Genomic DNA, 15358 nt, shown 5'->3' on the forward strand with positions numbered 1-15358 from the left:
TTAAATATTTTTCTTTAAAGAAATTCTTCAAATTTTTGGCTGTACGCTTAGAAATAGTGGACAAGTATAGTTTGATTTTCACCAAAACTGGAAAATGGTGAAGATCATATTCACAAATCCACTTTTGAGAATATGATGTTAGATGAGCTGCCAGTCTTCTGTAATTGTAACTAGATTATTATTTTTTTATTATGTCATTATTCAGAAAATGGAAGAACAGAACACAGAATATTAAAAAGTATGCCAGGGCTGCAGGGTTCTATTGTAGGTACATTGATACAAAAGTAAGAAAGCAGATATTACAGATCACAAATAAAAAGTGTTCAATAACCTACAACATTCATATGTGTTTATAGCTTTTTTGCTTGTTCTCTTGAAAATAGTGTAAATTGTGGCTAGATGTCAGATCTCGAGTTTTTTGGCGTCTCTAAAATGTTAAACTGTAGGGGGCAGCAGCGCGACTGCATGCCTTTGCTTTCTTCGCAGAACAAGAACTGGGAGCAACACAACAAAGCTAACTGCCAGGTTACCTGGCAATTAGCAAGAGCGCTGACAGTCATTTTTACACAAAAATATGACTCATTGAATGTATATTAAGAGGCAGTTAATAAAGCGTCAAGCTTAGATAACTTATCGGATATAGGTACGTTAATAAGTTTAATTCAGAATTTCCTAGATAACCTGGACGTAGCGCTGAATATGCTAGCTGCTGAGCTACACGAGCATGATGCTAGCTGAACCGACTGAAACTGTTACTTGCTTTATTTTTGTTACAGACATACTAAGCGTGTAATTATATTAAAAATATCACCAATAACCCATTATCTACTCTTTCAACTTCCTTGCACGCGCTCCTGATGTAGCTCATTGTCTGGCTGTAAATATGCTAACAGAAGAACAATTTAAATTGAACAGCGGGAAAAGAGCTGTAGAGGTGTTGACACATTTGTTGTCTGCTGTCAGATGCTGAAGGGAACCTCTCAGGATGTATGCCGTGTACAGACAGGCCCACACCCCCACCGCTGTGGAGTTTTCCGTCTTCTGCAACTTTATATCCAGTAAGGAGAAAAACCTGGTCATCGCCGGAACGTCGCAGCTTTTCGTCTACAGGATCATCCATGATGTTGAGGTAGCTGTCAGCGCGACCTGTTTGTGAATGTCTGTTGAAAGGGGTTGTTCTATGTCTTTACTTTTTTGTGTGTGACTATTGCAGAGCACGTCCAAGTCTGACAAGCCATCCGGTACGTCCGTGCGTCTGACACTCAACAATACAAGTTTTATGAATGAATAGCAGTAATTAAAGAAAACACTTACAATGATTTTCTGAATGTGTTGCAGATGCTAAAACTCGTAAGGAGAAGCTGGAGCAGGTGGCATCCTTTTCTGTCTTTGGCAACATCATGTCCATGGCCAGCGTGCAGCTAATAGGTGCCAACAGAGATGCGCTCCTTATCAGTTTTAAAGATGCAAAGGTATCTACTGTCTAAGCTAGTGACGCTCAAACAAACTGTAAGCAGCTCAGTTTCAGTGACGTGTGCATGTTTTCTCTCCAGCTGGCTGTAGTGGAGTACGACCCCGGGACTCATGACCTCAAAACCCTCTCACTGCATTACTTTGAGGAGCCAGAACTGAGAGTAAGCACAGCACCTCGCCTAAACCCACAATTTGTCACATAGCAACAATAAATATCAGTGCATTTTAGTGGGATTTAGACCAACACAGATTTGTTATAACTCTGGGGAAGATGCAGAGATTCACAGCTCAGGTGGGAAAATCTGTTGAGCAGACAACTTTTAGTTTAACACTTTGTCAAAAGAATGACTCTAAAGTAACCAGTAATACTTTTTTGTAATCTAATTTTTATGTATTTTTTTATTTTTTTGGTCAACTATGTAGAGCAAAACAGTGTGCCCAAACAATTTAAAGTAAAGAACATTTCATTACATTTTCCACAAATATCAACATCCCATAGAAGAAAATGTTCCCGTCCACTTGATTGCAAATAGGTTGCGTATTTCTTTATTTTAACATCTAAAAACAGAAATGAAATTGTGGCTTTTACACCATCATTTCATTTGGCAGATAAATTTGGTAGATAAATATCCACCAAATTTTATTTGGTGGATATTTATCAAAAATTATAAGCCATCTTTTTTCAAAAGATCATGTAACATTTGCAAGCAAGTTTTTCTTAGCTGGACTGAGTCCAAAATGGCTCTTTTAATTATAAAGGTATCAGACTAGACCAGAGTCTGTTTATAGACTTTGCTAGTAGCTGATATTAACATGTGCTAACCATCCAGTGTTGAAGAACTTAAGCTATTTTAGAAGATAATTAAATCTCTACATATACAAAGCTGATAGACATACCCCTCTACAGCCTTGCAGCTGAAATTGTGCTGGAAGGTGACTCTACAAAGTATTGACTCAAGGGGGATGAAGACAGTTGCCCGCCATGCTTTCAAAAAGAAATGAAAACTGTGCACCATTTTCTCACCAGTTTGCGATTGGTCGGTCTCGTAAATTGCCAGTTGTGTATGAGATACACAAGCTGATGGGTTTCATGTTCATCTCGTCCCGTTGTTGCGCATTTTCAGGACGGCTTCGTACAGAACGTCCACATCCCGATTGTCCGCGTCGACCCAGAGAACCGCTGCGCTGTCATGCTCGTCTACGGCACCAAGCTGGTGGTGCTACCGTTCCGGAAGGACACCCTTACCGACGAGCAGGAGAACGGAGTAGGAGAAGGGTAGGACTGAACTTCCAGCAGAATTCCTCCTCCATGTCTCCAGTTGTGCTCATTGGTTGGAATTGGTTGTGCGAACCATCTGCAGACCCAAATCGAGCTTCCTGCCCAGTTACATCATCGACGTTCGCGAGTTAGATGAGAAGCTGCTCAACATTGTCGACATGAAGTTCCTTCATGGTTACTACGAGCCGACACTGCTCATTCTGTATGAGCCCAACCAGACGTGGCCAGGGTGAGTCTGCGTTGTGACTCCTGGACGTGTTTATAATCTGTTTTTACGCAACGTTCACTTCCTGTGATGTGATCCCTCACCCAGACGCGTGGCTGTTCGTCAGGACACGTGCAGCATTGTGGCTATCTCCCTCAACATCATGCAGAAGGTCCATCCTGTCATCTGGTCTCTTAGCAACCTGCCCTTTGATTGCACACAAGTCATGGCTGTTCCCAAACCCATTGGTGAGCCTTTTCTTTTCACTCGGCTAACAGTTTGTTGTGAAGATACCTTTGTGGGTGTAGGATCTGAATTAACACATGGATGTTGCTGGTAAAGTTATTGTCGCCTATCTGTGTTCTGATCCTGTCACATCTTAGGTGGTGTTGTTGTGTTTGCTGTGAATTCACTGCTGTATCTGAACCAGAGCGTCCCACCTTACGGAGTCTCACTGAATTCTCTCACCAATGGGACCACATCCTTCCCTCTACGTAAGCAAAATCAACCAAGCCGGCCTTTTCTGTTACACAAGACCAGGAGTTCAATGTAGTCTTGTAAAATATGGAATATTTTTAAATGGGAGAAAAAAAAACAAGAGCAAAAAAAAAAATCTGTTCTATGTTATGCTTTCTAAAAAAATAAATATAATAATTAAAAAAAAGGTTGAAATAAGTTGAATACTGATGGACAAAGTCAATGACATCTTCTAGCTAACCTGCAACATCAAGCCTTAAGGTTGACATTTTAGCCATTAGCATCTCTCTTATGGAAAACCTTGAAACACTCACACACACACACAAGTAACTTAAGATGTAGTAGCGGGCACTGCTAAGTAAAAACTTAGTTGCTTTAACCCTAAAGCAGTAATCATAAACATTGGCTCCGCTAATGCTAGAGCACTACACCAACACAGTATTTAGCAACAATACGTTATCTAAGAGAAGCTAATTCTAAATTGTTAACCGACATGAATGATTGCAGAAGCTAAAGCGCTACACCAATAAGTTATTTAACAAAACCTAATTCTGTTAAATGAAGCTAAATTCAACAATTGTATTTGGCTTCAATTGTTGAACTGAAGCTAAATTGTTCAATTCAACAATTGAATATTTGGCACTCAATTGTTCAGTTGTTGACTTCGTGGTGTTTTCTCTATAACTTTGTAATTTTCTGTTTGTTATGTCTCTTATCAGCTGAAATTCCTGCTCTTCGTTTTCTTCTTTCTCTAGCTGCAGGCGGGTTAAAATCCCTTTAACTGAGCCGGAGAAACAAAGACATATTTCTTATAACTTCTCATCTATAATCCTTGACCGTTTGTTTGATCCAAGCAAATGGTCGGTTTTGTACCAACCATTGATACAAGAGATCACTGTAATGTTCTCTCTATGTATTTTTGCATGGAAGTAGAGATTTTCGTTTTCAAAAACAATTGAAAACCTGAACAATTTTAGCTTTAACATGAGTAGTCCGTATAATGCTGTAACTATACCTTTAGATATTCAGTGATTGTCTCTAAACAATGTGTTCGTTACTCACAGGTGTCCAAGAAGAAGTAAAGATCGCCCTGGACTGTTCTCAGTCTGACTTCATCGCCTATGACAAGATGGTGATCTCACTGAGAGGAGGGGAAATGTGAGTTCCCATAGACGTCTTTAGAAAGTACGCGACTTTTGGGATTCTTCACTGACTGTGGTCTCCTTGCAGCTACGTGTTGACACTCATAACAGACGGCATGAGAAGCGTGAGGGCTTTCCACTTCGACAAAGCAGCAGCCAGCGTCCTCACGACATGCGTAGGTTCTCCGGTTTAAATGCCAGCAGCGCTGATTCTCTTCTGTTCTTTTACGAAAGAAAAGGTTCCAACCATTGCGTTCTTTCCCTCGTTCAGATGGTAACCATGGAGCCCGGCTACCTCTTTCTCGGTTCCCGCCTCGGAAACTCGCTGCTGCTGAAGTACACGGAGAAGCTGCAGGAGACGCCCGCGGAGGACAGCAAAGACAAGCAGGACAAAGAGATGGAGAAAGAGGCAGAAAAGCAGGCGAGTTAGGCTTCTGTGATGCACCACGACTTCACAGCTTTCATTCTGACATTAACACTTGGCTGCTGATGACTTCCAGGAGGAACCACCAATCAAAAAGAAGCGTGTGGAGTCTTCCGCCAACTGGACAGGTGAAGCCACTGAAGCCTCGTGTGACGTTGTAGCACTGAGCACTGTACGAGCTGATCAGCTCTACGGCTGACGTCTTTGTGGTTTTCAGATGAAGTGGATGAGATCGAGGTGTACGGAAGTGAGGCCCAGTCAGGCACCCAGCTGGCCACCTACTCGTTTGAGGTGAAAAACAAACTTAATGGGTTTTTTTTGTTTTATGTATAGTAGATGCAGATTTAAACAAGATAAAAGATGGGATTTTTTTTATTTTTATTAAATCGCTCTTTTGAGTTATTAAAACAAAACAACACCCAATTATTGCAAAAAACAATAGAAAAGGCAGAAGGGAGTACAAAATGGAACCACCTAAAAAGTCACTTTCTGTTTAAGTTGGATTGTTTACAGGAAACGTGTGTATTTTCCCGCAGGTGTGTGATAGCATCCTCAACATCGGGCCTTGTGCGAACGCCTCCATGGGCGAGCCCGCCTTCCTGTCGGAGGAGGTAAACACACACTTCCTTATCCTAACGTCAAACTTCGTACTCAGACTACTTTGTAATTGACTATATTTTTTCCCCCTACAGTTTCAGAGTAACCCTGAACCTGACCTGGAGGTCGTCGTGTGCTCCGGTTACGGTAAAAACGGCGCACTGTCTGTCCTCCAGGTAAAACCCTTTGTCTGTGCGTCACTGCGTTGTCGTCGTGTACCAGACCAGCGTTGCCGCGCCGTCCTAAAACCTGCGGTGGCGAGGGCCGTCTGCCGCAGGTCCTGCAACGGTGCTAAAGGGAAGTCTGGGTTTACCAGGGCTGCCTCAGAGATCCATGGAGTAGCCTGTAAACACCCCAGATACAGCATCTATCTGCTGTTTGTTAAACCTGCTTCAATCGTCCCTTTCCTTTTGTTTCCGTTCTCTCCATAGAGGAGCATTCGACCTCAGGTGGTCACTACTTTTGAGCTGCCAGGCTGCCAAGACATGTGGACTGTTGTCTCAAGTGAGGTCAAGGAAGACAAGAAAGTAGGAGTCGTTTCAGAAGGGACTGAGGTTTTCTGGCATGTTAAATTCAGCATTGTCCTAATTTTTCCTTGCCACATTGTGTCGCTTTCCAGGCCTCAAAAAGTGAAGAGTCAGAGGACGGAGGAAAGACCGAAGGTAAAGAGGAGGGTGAGGAGGTCGAGAAAGACAAAGAAGAGCCTGAGAAAGAGGAGGAGAAGACGGAGCCTCCCATGGAGGACGATGCCAAAAAACACGGCTTCCTCATCCTGAGCAGAGAGGATTCCACCATGGTAGGAACGCAGGCTTTTGTACATACAAACCAATAAATGCCGAGGCGCCTTTTTCAAGTTATGTTCGGTTCTACTTCTTTGAGATAATTTTCAAGCAGTATGTTGTCACCTTCCTAGAATAATGACTTAGGCCGTTATTTTAGGAAAGTGACAATATATAACTAGAAAATGCTCTCAAAACAACAATATTATCATTTATTACGATAATTGCTGGGACAATTTATCATCCAGCAAAACTTGTTATTGAGACAAGGCCAGTAATCAGGTGGTATCTTACCTCCAATGCTTGCTTGTAGATCCTTCAAACGGGTCAAGAAATCATGGAGCTGGACACCAGCGGGTTTGCCACTCAAGGCCCAACGGTGTTCGCTGGAAACATCGGCGACGACCAGTACATCATCCAGGTCTCACCCATGGGCCTTCGACTTCTGGAAGGAGGTAAGATCTCCACGTGTAAAGACTCCAGTCATGAATGGAAGATCTTAAGCAAACTTTGGATCTTAATCCTTCCAGTAAAAAGGTTTTTCTCCTGCTTACTATTTTCCGACCTATTTTGCTTTCAGTGAAACAGCTCCACTTCATCCCAGTGGACCTGGGTTCCCCCATCGTGCATTGCTCCGTGGCGGACCCCTACGTGGTCATCATGACGGCCGAGGGCGTGGTCACCATGTTTGTTCTGAAGAGCGACTCCTACATGGGGAAAACTCACCGACTGGCCCTGCAGAAACCTCAGATTTCCACCGTGAGTGAAGCAGTCTCTCTTTTCAGAAGGTTATAGCTTAGAAGTATCTGATTTTTAAAAGTTGCATCAGAATTGCAGACTTCTTTTAGAGCCCTAAAAGCCCTACAACTCTGTCATATCGAAATGTTTATTTCTATTCCAAAGCAATCCCGCGTGATTGCGCTGTGCGCGTACCGAGATGTCAGCGGCATGTTCACCACAGAAAACAAAACGAGCTCCTCCACCAAAGAAGACTTCATCACCAGGAGTCATTCAGAGACAGAGACGGTTTACCAGGACCTCAGGTAGGAACTCCCATCACTTAACCCTCCTGGTTTAACAGGATGTCTGCACATCCTTAAAAAGTCTCTAAAAGTCTTAAAGTCATCTATATATAGCATTATTGGGGTATGTCAGTACCAGCAACTAGCTAGCTAGCTAGCTGGTTAGTTATTTTACACCCCATTGTGGTTATGTGCAAATCGCCACTTGGCTGGACAATATTTGTCTTCACCATTGGCTCGCTTCTGTTGCCAACCCATACAGTTTATTTATTTGCATTATTTTATGCATATTTGTCATGTTACAGGTCTTAATTTCAATTTAGAATGGTCTTAAAAAGACCTAAATTTGAAGTGCTGAAACCCCATAGAAATCCTGAGCATCTTTTTTTTTTACATGCACCCAAATTTGCATCATGGGTCAATGCAAATTTGTTGCCAGTTGGCTGGACGATGTTCAACTTCGCCATTGGCCCACTTCTATTGCCAACGATAAATACGATGTATTTATTTGCGTTTTTCTTTTCTCTCTCTGCATTTCTGTCATGCTAAATGTCTTAAATTCCATTCGCAGTGGCCTTAAAAAGTCTTAAATTTAAGTCAGCAAAACCTGCAGAAACCCTGTTCAATATCATTCGTGTTTGTGAAGCAACACCGTGGATGATGAGGAGGAAATGCTGTACGGAGAGTCCGGCACCAATGCTGCACCTGCTAAAGAGGAAACGAGCCGCGGCTCCGCCGGACCCGGAACTGGTACTAGTGAGGGAACCCCGAGCAAAGCAGAGCCATCCCACTGGTCTGTGATCATCAGGGACAACGGCGTGATGGAGGTATGCTTTTTTTCTTCCAGTTGACAGAGGGAAAGGATATTCCAGAATGCTTCAGGCATGTAGGTCTTACCTTTTAGACCCTTCTTTGGTCTTTCCAAAAACAGATTTTCCAGCTACCAGACTGGCGTTTGGTCTTCCTGGTGAAGAACTTCCCAGTAGGCCAGAGAGTACTGGTGGACAGTTCCTCTGGCCAATCGGCTACTCAGGGAGAGGGTAAAAAGGAGGAAGTGGCTCGACAGGGAGAGTTCCCACTGATCAAAGAAGTCGCTTTGGTTTCACTGGGCAACAATCGCAGCAGACCATACTTGCTGGCGAGTTCCTAACTTTGATTGCACTCAATTTTTAATTTCTAGACTAAAAGAATAACTTCAGCCTCTTTCGATTTTTCTTTTTTTAGGTCTACGTGGAGAACGAGCTTCTGATTTATGAGGCGTTCCCATACGACCAGCAGCAGCCACAAAACAACCTGAAAGTTCGCTTCAAAAAAGTACGAGCTACAAGCAGCGACCATGTCGTCTTTGTAGAAGTCGGCGTTAACAGCGACTGTGTCCGTCTGAGCAGGTTCACCACAACATCAACTTCCGAGAAAAGAAATCCAAGCTGAAGAAAGACAAGAAGACAGAGAGCGGCGGCACGGAGGAGAACCCGGCGGTGAAAAGTCGCATTTCTAGGTTTCGATACTTCGAGGACATCTCCGGTTATTCGGGGGTAGGAATCAGATGCATGAAGAATATTTAGGAACCTCACTTCACGGTGTGAAGACTCAACTTTTTGCCATCCTGGTTGGGACAGGTATTCATCTGCGGCCCGTCTCCTCACTGGATGCTCGTCACCTCACGAGGAGCACTGAGGCTCCATCCCATGAGCATCGACGGACCCATCGAGTCCTTCTCTCCCTTCCACAACATCAACTGTCCGAAAGGTTTCCTGTACTTCAACAAGCAGGTAAAGAGATTACTGTACACTTTAATTCAGCTAAGTCTCAAAGGCTAATTGAAAAGTTTATTTACCTATAAAGTCTAAATGTATGTTCTATTTGTTATTTGGGTAACTGTATTGAATCTAGCGGAATTGTAAGATGTTAGATAAAAAGCACCTTATTTTGAAGCATTATATTCTTTGCATCATATCTTTATTTCAAATGAAACATACAGGAGCAAAGTAAAACATGGATAGTAGAGGACGAGATGTAAATATTAATGCAATACCTAAGGGCATTGTTGAACATGTAAACTGTCAAAATTAAATTGGTGTTTGAGGACTGGCCTTTCAAGGGCAGATGTAATTTGAATTGAAGTTAGCACTTTAGCATAAGCTTCAGCTAAATACCTTCTTGATTTAGCATTTTACCTTTAGCTTTCACTAAATACAGTGGTGGTGTTGGTCTTTAGTATTAGCCTCTGCTAAATTCAATGGGGATTTTGCACTTTAGCATTTCTTCTTCTAAATATCACGTATTAGCTATATTGGTACTATGGTAATACTATATTGGTGTACTATGTTAGCAGAAGCTGATGCTAAAGCTCTATACCAACATAGTAGTTAGCCTAAGCATAAGCTTTGGCTAAATAAATGTGTTGGTATAGTGTTTTAGCATTAGCTTCCGCTAAAAGCTGTAGAGGAATAGTGTTTTAGCATTAGCTTCCGGCAAATACTGTTAGTGTAGTGCAATAGCAACAGCTTCCACTGAATACCGTGGTGGTGTAGCGTTTTAGCATTAGCGGCTGCTTAATATTATGATCTTGCAGTGCTTTCCACTAAATACTATCTTGGTGTTCCGCATTAGTTTTAGCCAGATATGTGTTGGTGTAGCACTTTAGCATTGGCTTCGGTTAAATACCATGTTGGTGTAGTCGTGCTTTAGTGTCAGTGTAAGTTAGTAATGTTTATTATTATTAGTGCTTTCTGGCTAGCATAACTAACGTTTTAGTTAGCAGTGCTGAACAAATGGTATTTGACAATCCTGGTACTGGTGATCCAGCACCATGTAGTTCATGATTTACTTTAGTTTTGATTTTTCCTGAACATTGTCAGAAAAGTTCCTTCAAATAGTTGAAATTGAGTGTTTCAACAGGAAAATGATCCCAAATATATCCTGCTTTTAGTAAAAATGTCACATTGAAAAAACATGTTTAAAATGTGTGTATTTTATATGGCAGTTCTGGTAGAAACAAGTTATACCACAAATGAATATGAAAACTTACATTGGAGTGAATAAAGCCGGCTGACTAATAGCTAACAGAATAAACTCAACAGTATTAACATTTGAAGAAATCTACATCAAAGCCAGGACTGTTCCAGGAAACCAACCAGTTTTTATTCTGCTGAGATGAGGAGTAAAAAATGCCAGCAGCTTATTGATGCTGACATGAGTGTGTGATTTAACAGATATAGCTGGGGGGGTATCTTGCAGCCTGTAGTTAGACTTAGACTTAGACTGACTTTATTGTCATTTTGCATGCACAGGGTGTATACAGAACAAAATTTCGTTGCATACGGCTCAGGACAGTGTTTTGAGGTTCCAATGTTGTGAGGTTACTCCAGAATAAAATAAAATACAGTATAAAATATGAATATAAATATGAATATAAAATATAAAGTGCAGGACTGACAGTAAAATGGAAGTTACTTAGTTGTGCGTGTTAAGAGAAAATCCAATCTAAATCCCAACTTGTGGATTTAATTATGTACTTTTAGCAATTAAAGGTGTTGTTTTTTCAATCGTTTGGCGTTCAAACGCATCATGTTTCACCGTTTCTCCCACAGGGCGAGCTGAGGATCAGCGTCCTCCCCACCTACCTGTCCTACGACGCCCCCTGGCCCGTCAGGAAGATCCCCCTGAGGTGCACGGTGCACTATGTCTCCTACCACGTGGAAAGCAAGGTAAGGCTCCTCAGCGTCGAGCGCTTCGTTGGTGCGCATTCAGCTCATAAAACCCTCCCCAGTCTTTCACGCCTCCGCCTCGGCAACACGAGGCAGAATAAAACCACACGGGTTGAGCTGCTTCAAAAGGTTCGACATGAAAGGCTTCTGGCCTTGACGTTTTCTTAAATCAAAAAAGGGAGGAAGAAAAAAAAAAATCAATGAGAGCGACTCTGAAGGGATTATTCTTTGATGCTACAGTTTTCTTTTTCCTTCTTCCCTTCTGTTGGATTTCAGGTGTACGCCGTGTGCACAAGTGTGAAAGAGCTGTGCACTCGCATCCCCAGGATGACAGGAGAGGAGAAGGAGTTTGAAACCATAGAGAGAGGTCGGAGAAAACACACACTTTCTATTGCTTTAATCATCCAGTGAGCTTTAAGCTTTAAGCTCTTGTGAGCTGGTGTTAAAAACAGAGGAGGAAAGTTTGGAATGTTGGGTAGAAATCAGCGTGTTGATGCGTCTCCTGCCGTTTCTCCCGATCCTCTCTGCAGACGAGCGCCACATTAACCCTCAGCAGGAGAAGTTCTCCATCCAGCTCATCTCTCCTGTTAGCTGGGAGACCATTCCCAACACAAGGTAAAAACATCTCCGCGAGGCTCTGCTGCCTCAGCCAGGCAGAGGACAATTAATTCAGTCTCACTTGGTTGCTTGTCTTTATTTCAGTCAGGGCAGCTGGAACCAGGAAGTAGTTTATCCTGGTCTCGGCTCGTTTAGAAACTCTGCCGACAGTAATTAAAACCGTGACTGCTTCACCTCAAGGTTAATGAAGTAACATTGATTTGCTGTGCCTTCACACTCTACTCTGCAAAAAAGAGGTTAAGTTACACATTTATTTCTCCAGAATCTCTTGTTTTTTATTGTTTGTTCGCTAAGTGACCGAACTTGTCACCTGTAGGTCATGTTGGCCTTGAACTATTCTCCTACGCTCTATACATAAATCCATCTTGTGATTAAACATTTGAGACTTGTAAAGCAGAAAGAAAGATTTGAGTGGTTTTGAATTATTTTCGCTTAACGATTTCTTCCTTTTTTTTTTAACGTCAGTAGCGATGTTCACATGTAAAGCAGAAATACAAAACAAAGTCGCCGCTTTTCCCACCCAACTCCAATCAAGCTGAGCCTAATGGACACCAATCAAAAAGGAGAAAAAAAAGTTTTGAACAAATGAGTGAACTCAAAAAAGAAAAACATATATATGCACATATATACAAAGTGTTTAGAGGGGGACAATGTTTGTGCTGGGCTTCAAGTAAATGTGCATGAAGGCTCTGAGTCCATAGTTTATTCATTCAAGATCACTTTTTTGTCCAAGTAATACAAAATACAGTAAACTAATAGAATGAAATAAGAATGTGAAATAGAGTGTATTTCAGGGTACAATTAGCCAAAGAGGCAGATGTGCAATCTGCCACAGACAGTGCAGTTCATTAGTTACTGACAGCTGGAGTTGTGTATTCTGATGGCTGTAAGGATAAGCAACCAAAACTACACCCTGGCTCAGCTGCTCTCATGCCCAGCCAGGACATAGTGAAGGAGGTGACTATTACAGATCGGGATGCTCTGTGCCAGCCTCCAGCAGAGCCTCTTAAAGACTATTGACGTCCAGGGTTCTCCTTCCAGCTAGTAATGCGAATAAAACTATAATCCTGTGTCTATTCCATAACCGTATGCTTTATGTGTTTTGACAACTACTACACCATATTAATGTTTACACTGTAGTATGATATATAGTATAGTAGCTGGATGATGGAAACCCCTTAAACGGCACAGTGGCCTGTCTGACACAGGGACTATGGTTGATCCTTGTCAGAGCGCCATCCTAGATGTCCTGCCCCATCTCCTCTGATCTGATTCTCAAAAAAAAACAGAATTAAAATTAATCTTTGAGATACGACACTTGGAATTGAAAGGTATTCCAAACACTTACCTTCTCATCTCCTTCAGGATTGACCTGGAGGAGTGGGAACATGTGACCTGCATGAAGACGGTGGCCTTGAGGAGTCAGGAGACGGTATCGGGACTGAAAGGCTACATCGCAGCGGGAACCTGTGTGATGCAGGGGGAGGAGGTCACCTGCAGGGGCAGGGTGAGCGGGTCGGACCTCTGCAGACTCACCTTTGATGCCGCATGGCTTTTGTTTCTCTCACAGTGTCCGTTTGTGTTCAGATCCTGATCCTGGACGTGATAGAGGTGGTCCCAGAGCCAGGCCAGCCACTCACCAAGAACAAGTTTAAAGTGCTATATGAGAAGGAGCAGAAGGGACCGGTGACGGCCCTGTGCCACTGCCATGGGTACCTGGTGTCAGCCATTGGCCAAAAGGTCACAAAAACACACACAGAGAAGAAAGAGCTGTAGAGTTTCAAATAGCAGAAACAAGGGTGACAATGGCGTCCATGTTCTCTGTAGATCTTCCTGTGGGTCCTGAAGGACAACGACCTGACAGGCATGGCCTTCATCGACACGCAGCTCTACATCCACCAGATGATCAGCATCAAGAACTTCATCCTGGCAGCAGATCTGATGAAGAGCATCTCTCTGCTGCGCTACCAGGAGGAGAGCAAGACGCTATCGCTCGTCAGCAGGGTGAGCCGAGACTCTTCCTCACAGCTCAGCTGAATAAAGACACAAAGACGACGGGTTCCAGAGCTTTATGTCTGCAGGGACTAAATCTGTCCTTTGGACCTGCTGTGATGTTTGAACTTTCCACGTAAAAAGCCTTGTGTGGTATTTTCTAAATTCATCATCAGCTTTTCTATTTCTACTTCAAGTATGATTGAGAACCCTGGATCTTCAGGTCTGAAATAGCAAAGAATTCTGAGATGAGAAATGTGTCGGAACTCTGCTTTGGCAAACCGGACAAAAATCTAAGGGATTTGTAGAGAACTTTATTTACTAGAGGGTCTGCAGCTCAACATGATGACGTAAAGTCTGTCTGCTTAGAGAGTTTGGCTTCATTGGAACTGTTAAGAGCATCTGGAACAGTAGAGAATAATTATCTGTTGCTTTGTTAAGTTGAACCCGTTTCATTTTGTCTGAACAGGACGCGAAGCCCTTGGAAGTCTACAGCATTGAATTCATGGTGGATAACAACCAGCTTGGATTCCTGGGTAAAATTCCTAATGACCTTTAGATAACAGAACCCTCAAAGGTTCCGTGTTGCAGACCTTTGATTTTTTTTTTCTTCCCCGTTTTTACAGTGTCTGATCGAGACAAGAACCTGTTTGTGTACATGTATTTACCTGAAGGTGGGTCGGTGCAATCTGATCTGAAACGCCGGGACCTCGGTGAATAAAAGTGTTAAGTTGTGACGTGTGTTTGCAGCCAAAGAAAGCTTCGGAGGAATGCGCCTGCTGAGGCGAGCTGACTTCAACGCCGGTGCGCACGTCAACACATTGTGGCGGATGCCGTGCCGCGGATCGCTGGACTCCGGCAGCAAGAAGGCCCTCACCTGGGACAACAAGCAGATCTCGTGGTTCGGTAAGACGCAACTCATTCCTCAAGGTTTTCGTATCTCATCTTCTCTTTGCTAACATGAAAACATCGGCTCCTGCAGCTACGCTGGACGGAGGGATTGGCCTGCTGCTTCCCATGCCGGAGAAGACATACCGCCGCCTGCTAATGTTGCAGAACGCCCTCAACACTTTGCTGCCTCATCATGCCGGTCTCAACCCAAAAGCCTTCAGGTTTGTGTGTTGTTGTTTTTTTCATCTTCAGCGTTCTATAACAAAAAAAAAAAATTCAGCACACATCACTTCCCCTTTCCTGCCGTTGTTTAGAATGATGCACTGTGACAGACGGAGTCTTCAGAACGCCGTGAGGAACGTCCTGGACGGAGAACTCCTCAGCAAGTACGTGTACCTCAGCACCATGGAGCGCAGCGAGCTGTCCAAGAAGATCGGCACCACGCAGGACATCGTGAGTGCGCCTGAGTTTTGATCGCTTCTCCTCAAACGGGAGGATTTCCTGTTTGTTTTTTTTACGTGTTCCTTTCGTCTCTTTTTGCAGATCATGGACGATCTTCTGGAAATCGACAGAGTAACCGCTCATTTCTGAGCGTTCTCACATTCCCGTCGGTTCCAAACGTTTGTCGTGTTCTCGGTGCGGACACCATCTTTTGTGTTTTCTTGTTATTCAGAAGTCCTCCTTGTTTTCTTAGAATATTTTGTATTAAAAAAAGGAGAAGAAAGCATTTGGTTTGAGTCGTTCTCATT

General features: G+C 43.0%; 1 protein-coding gene across 1 annotated transcript; it reads left to right on the forward strand.

Annotated features, from left to right (window-relative positions):
- The first annotated feature begins 469 nt into the window (after positions 1-469).
- Positions 470-15336, forward strand: cpsf1 (cleavage and polyadenylation specific factor 1). The gene is made up of 38 exons (XM_028036358.1): positions 470-643; positions 964-1129; positions 1214-1241; positions 1339-1472; positions 1554-1634; positions 2598-2749; positions 2835-2981; positions 3066-3205; positions 3341-3451; positions 4499-4592; positions 4665-4752; positions 4848-4997; positions 5077-5128; positions 5218-5291; positions 5537-5611; positions 5693-5773; positions 6029-6124; positions 6217-6393; positions 6690-6831; positions 6957-7135; positions 7280-7419; positions 8045-8225; positions 8330-8536; positions 8623-8712; positions 8787-8933; positions 9018-9170; positions 10992-11108; positions 11385-11475; positions 11639-11723; positions 13092-13233; positions 13314-13466; positions 13554-13730; positions 14188-14254; positions 14345-14392; positions 14469-14624; positions 14701-14830; positions 14924-15062; positions 15153-15336. Exons 2-38 carry the CDS (start codon positions 986-988, stop codon positions 15198-15200), a joined length of 4416 nt encoding a protein of 1471 aa, XP_027892159.1. The 5' UTR covers positions 470-643; positions 964-985; the 3' UTR covers positions 15201-15336.
- Positions 15337-15358: the final 22 nt, after the last annotated feature.

This window comes from Xiphophorus couchianus, chromosome 13 (assembly GCF_001444195.1).
Source record: "Xiphophorus couchianus chromosome 13, X_couchianus-1.0, whole genome shotgun sequence".
In the NCBI taxonomy this organism is placed as follows: domain Eukaryota; kingdom Metazoa; phylum Chordata; class Actinopteri; order Cyprinodontiformes; family Poeciliidae; genus Xiphophorus; species Xiphophorus couchianus.

Coding starts and splice junctions, on each gene's coding strand:
- cpsf1 (XM_028036358.1), top strand. CDS start 986: ATGTATGCCGTGTACAGACAGGCCCACACCCCCACCGCTGTGGAGTTT. Junction 1,130..1,213: donor GGATCATCCATGATGTTGAG/GTAGCTGTCAGC, acceptor TGACTATTGCAG/AGCACGTCCAAGTCTGACAA. Junction 14,255..14,344: donor CAACCAGCTTGGATTCCTGG/GTAAAATTCCTA, acceptor CCGTTTTTACAG/TGTCTGATCGAGACAAGAAC.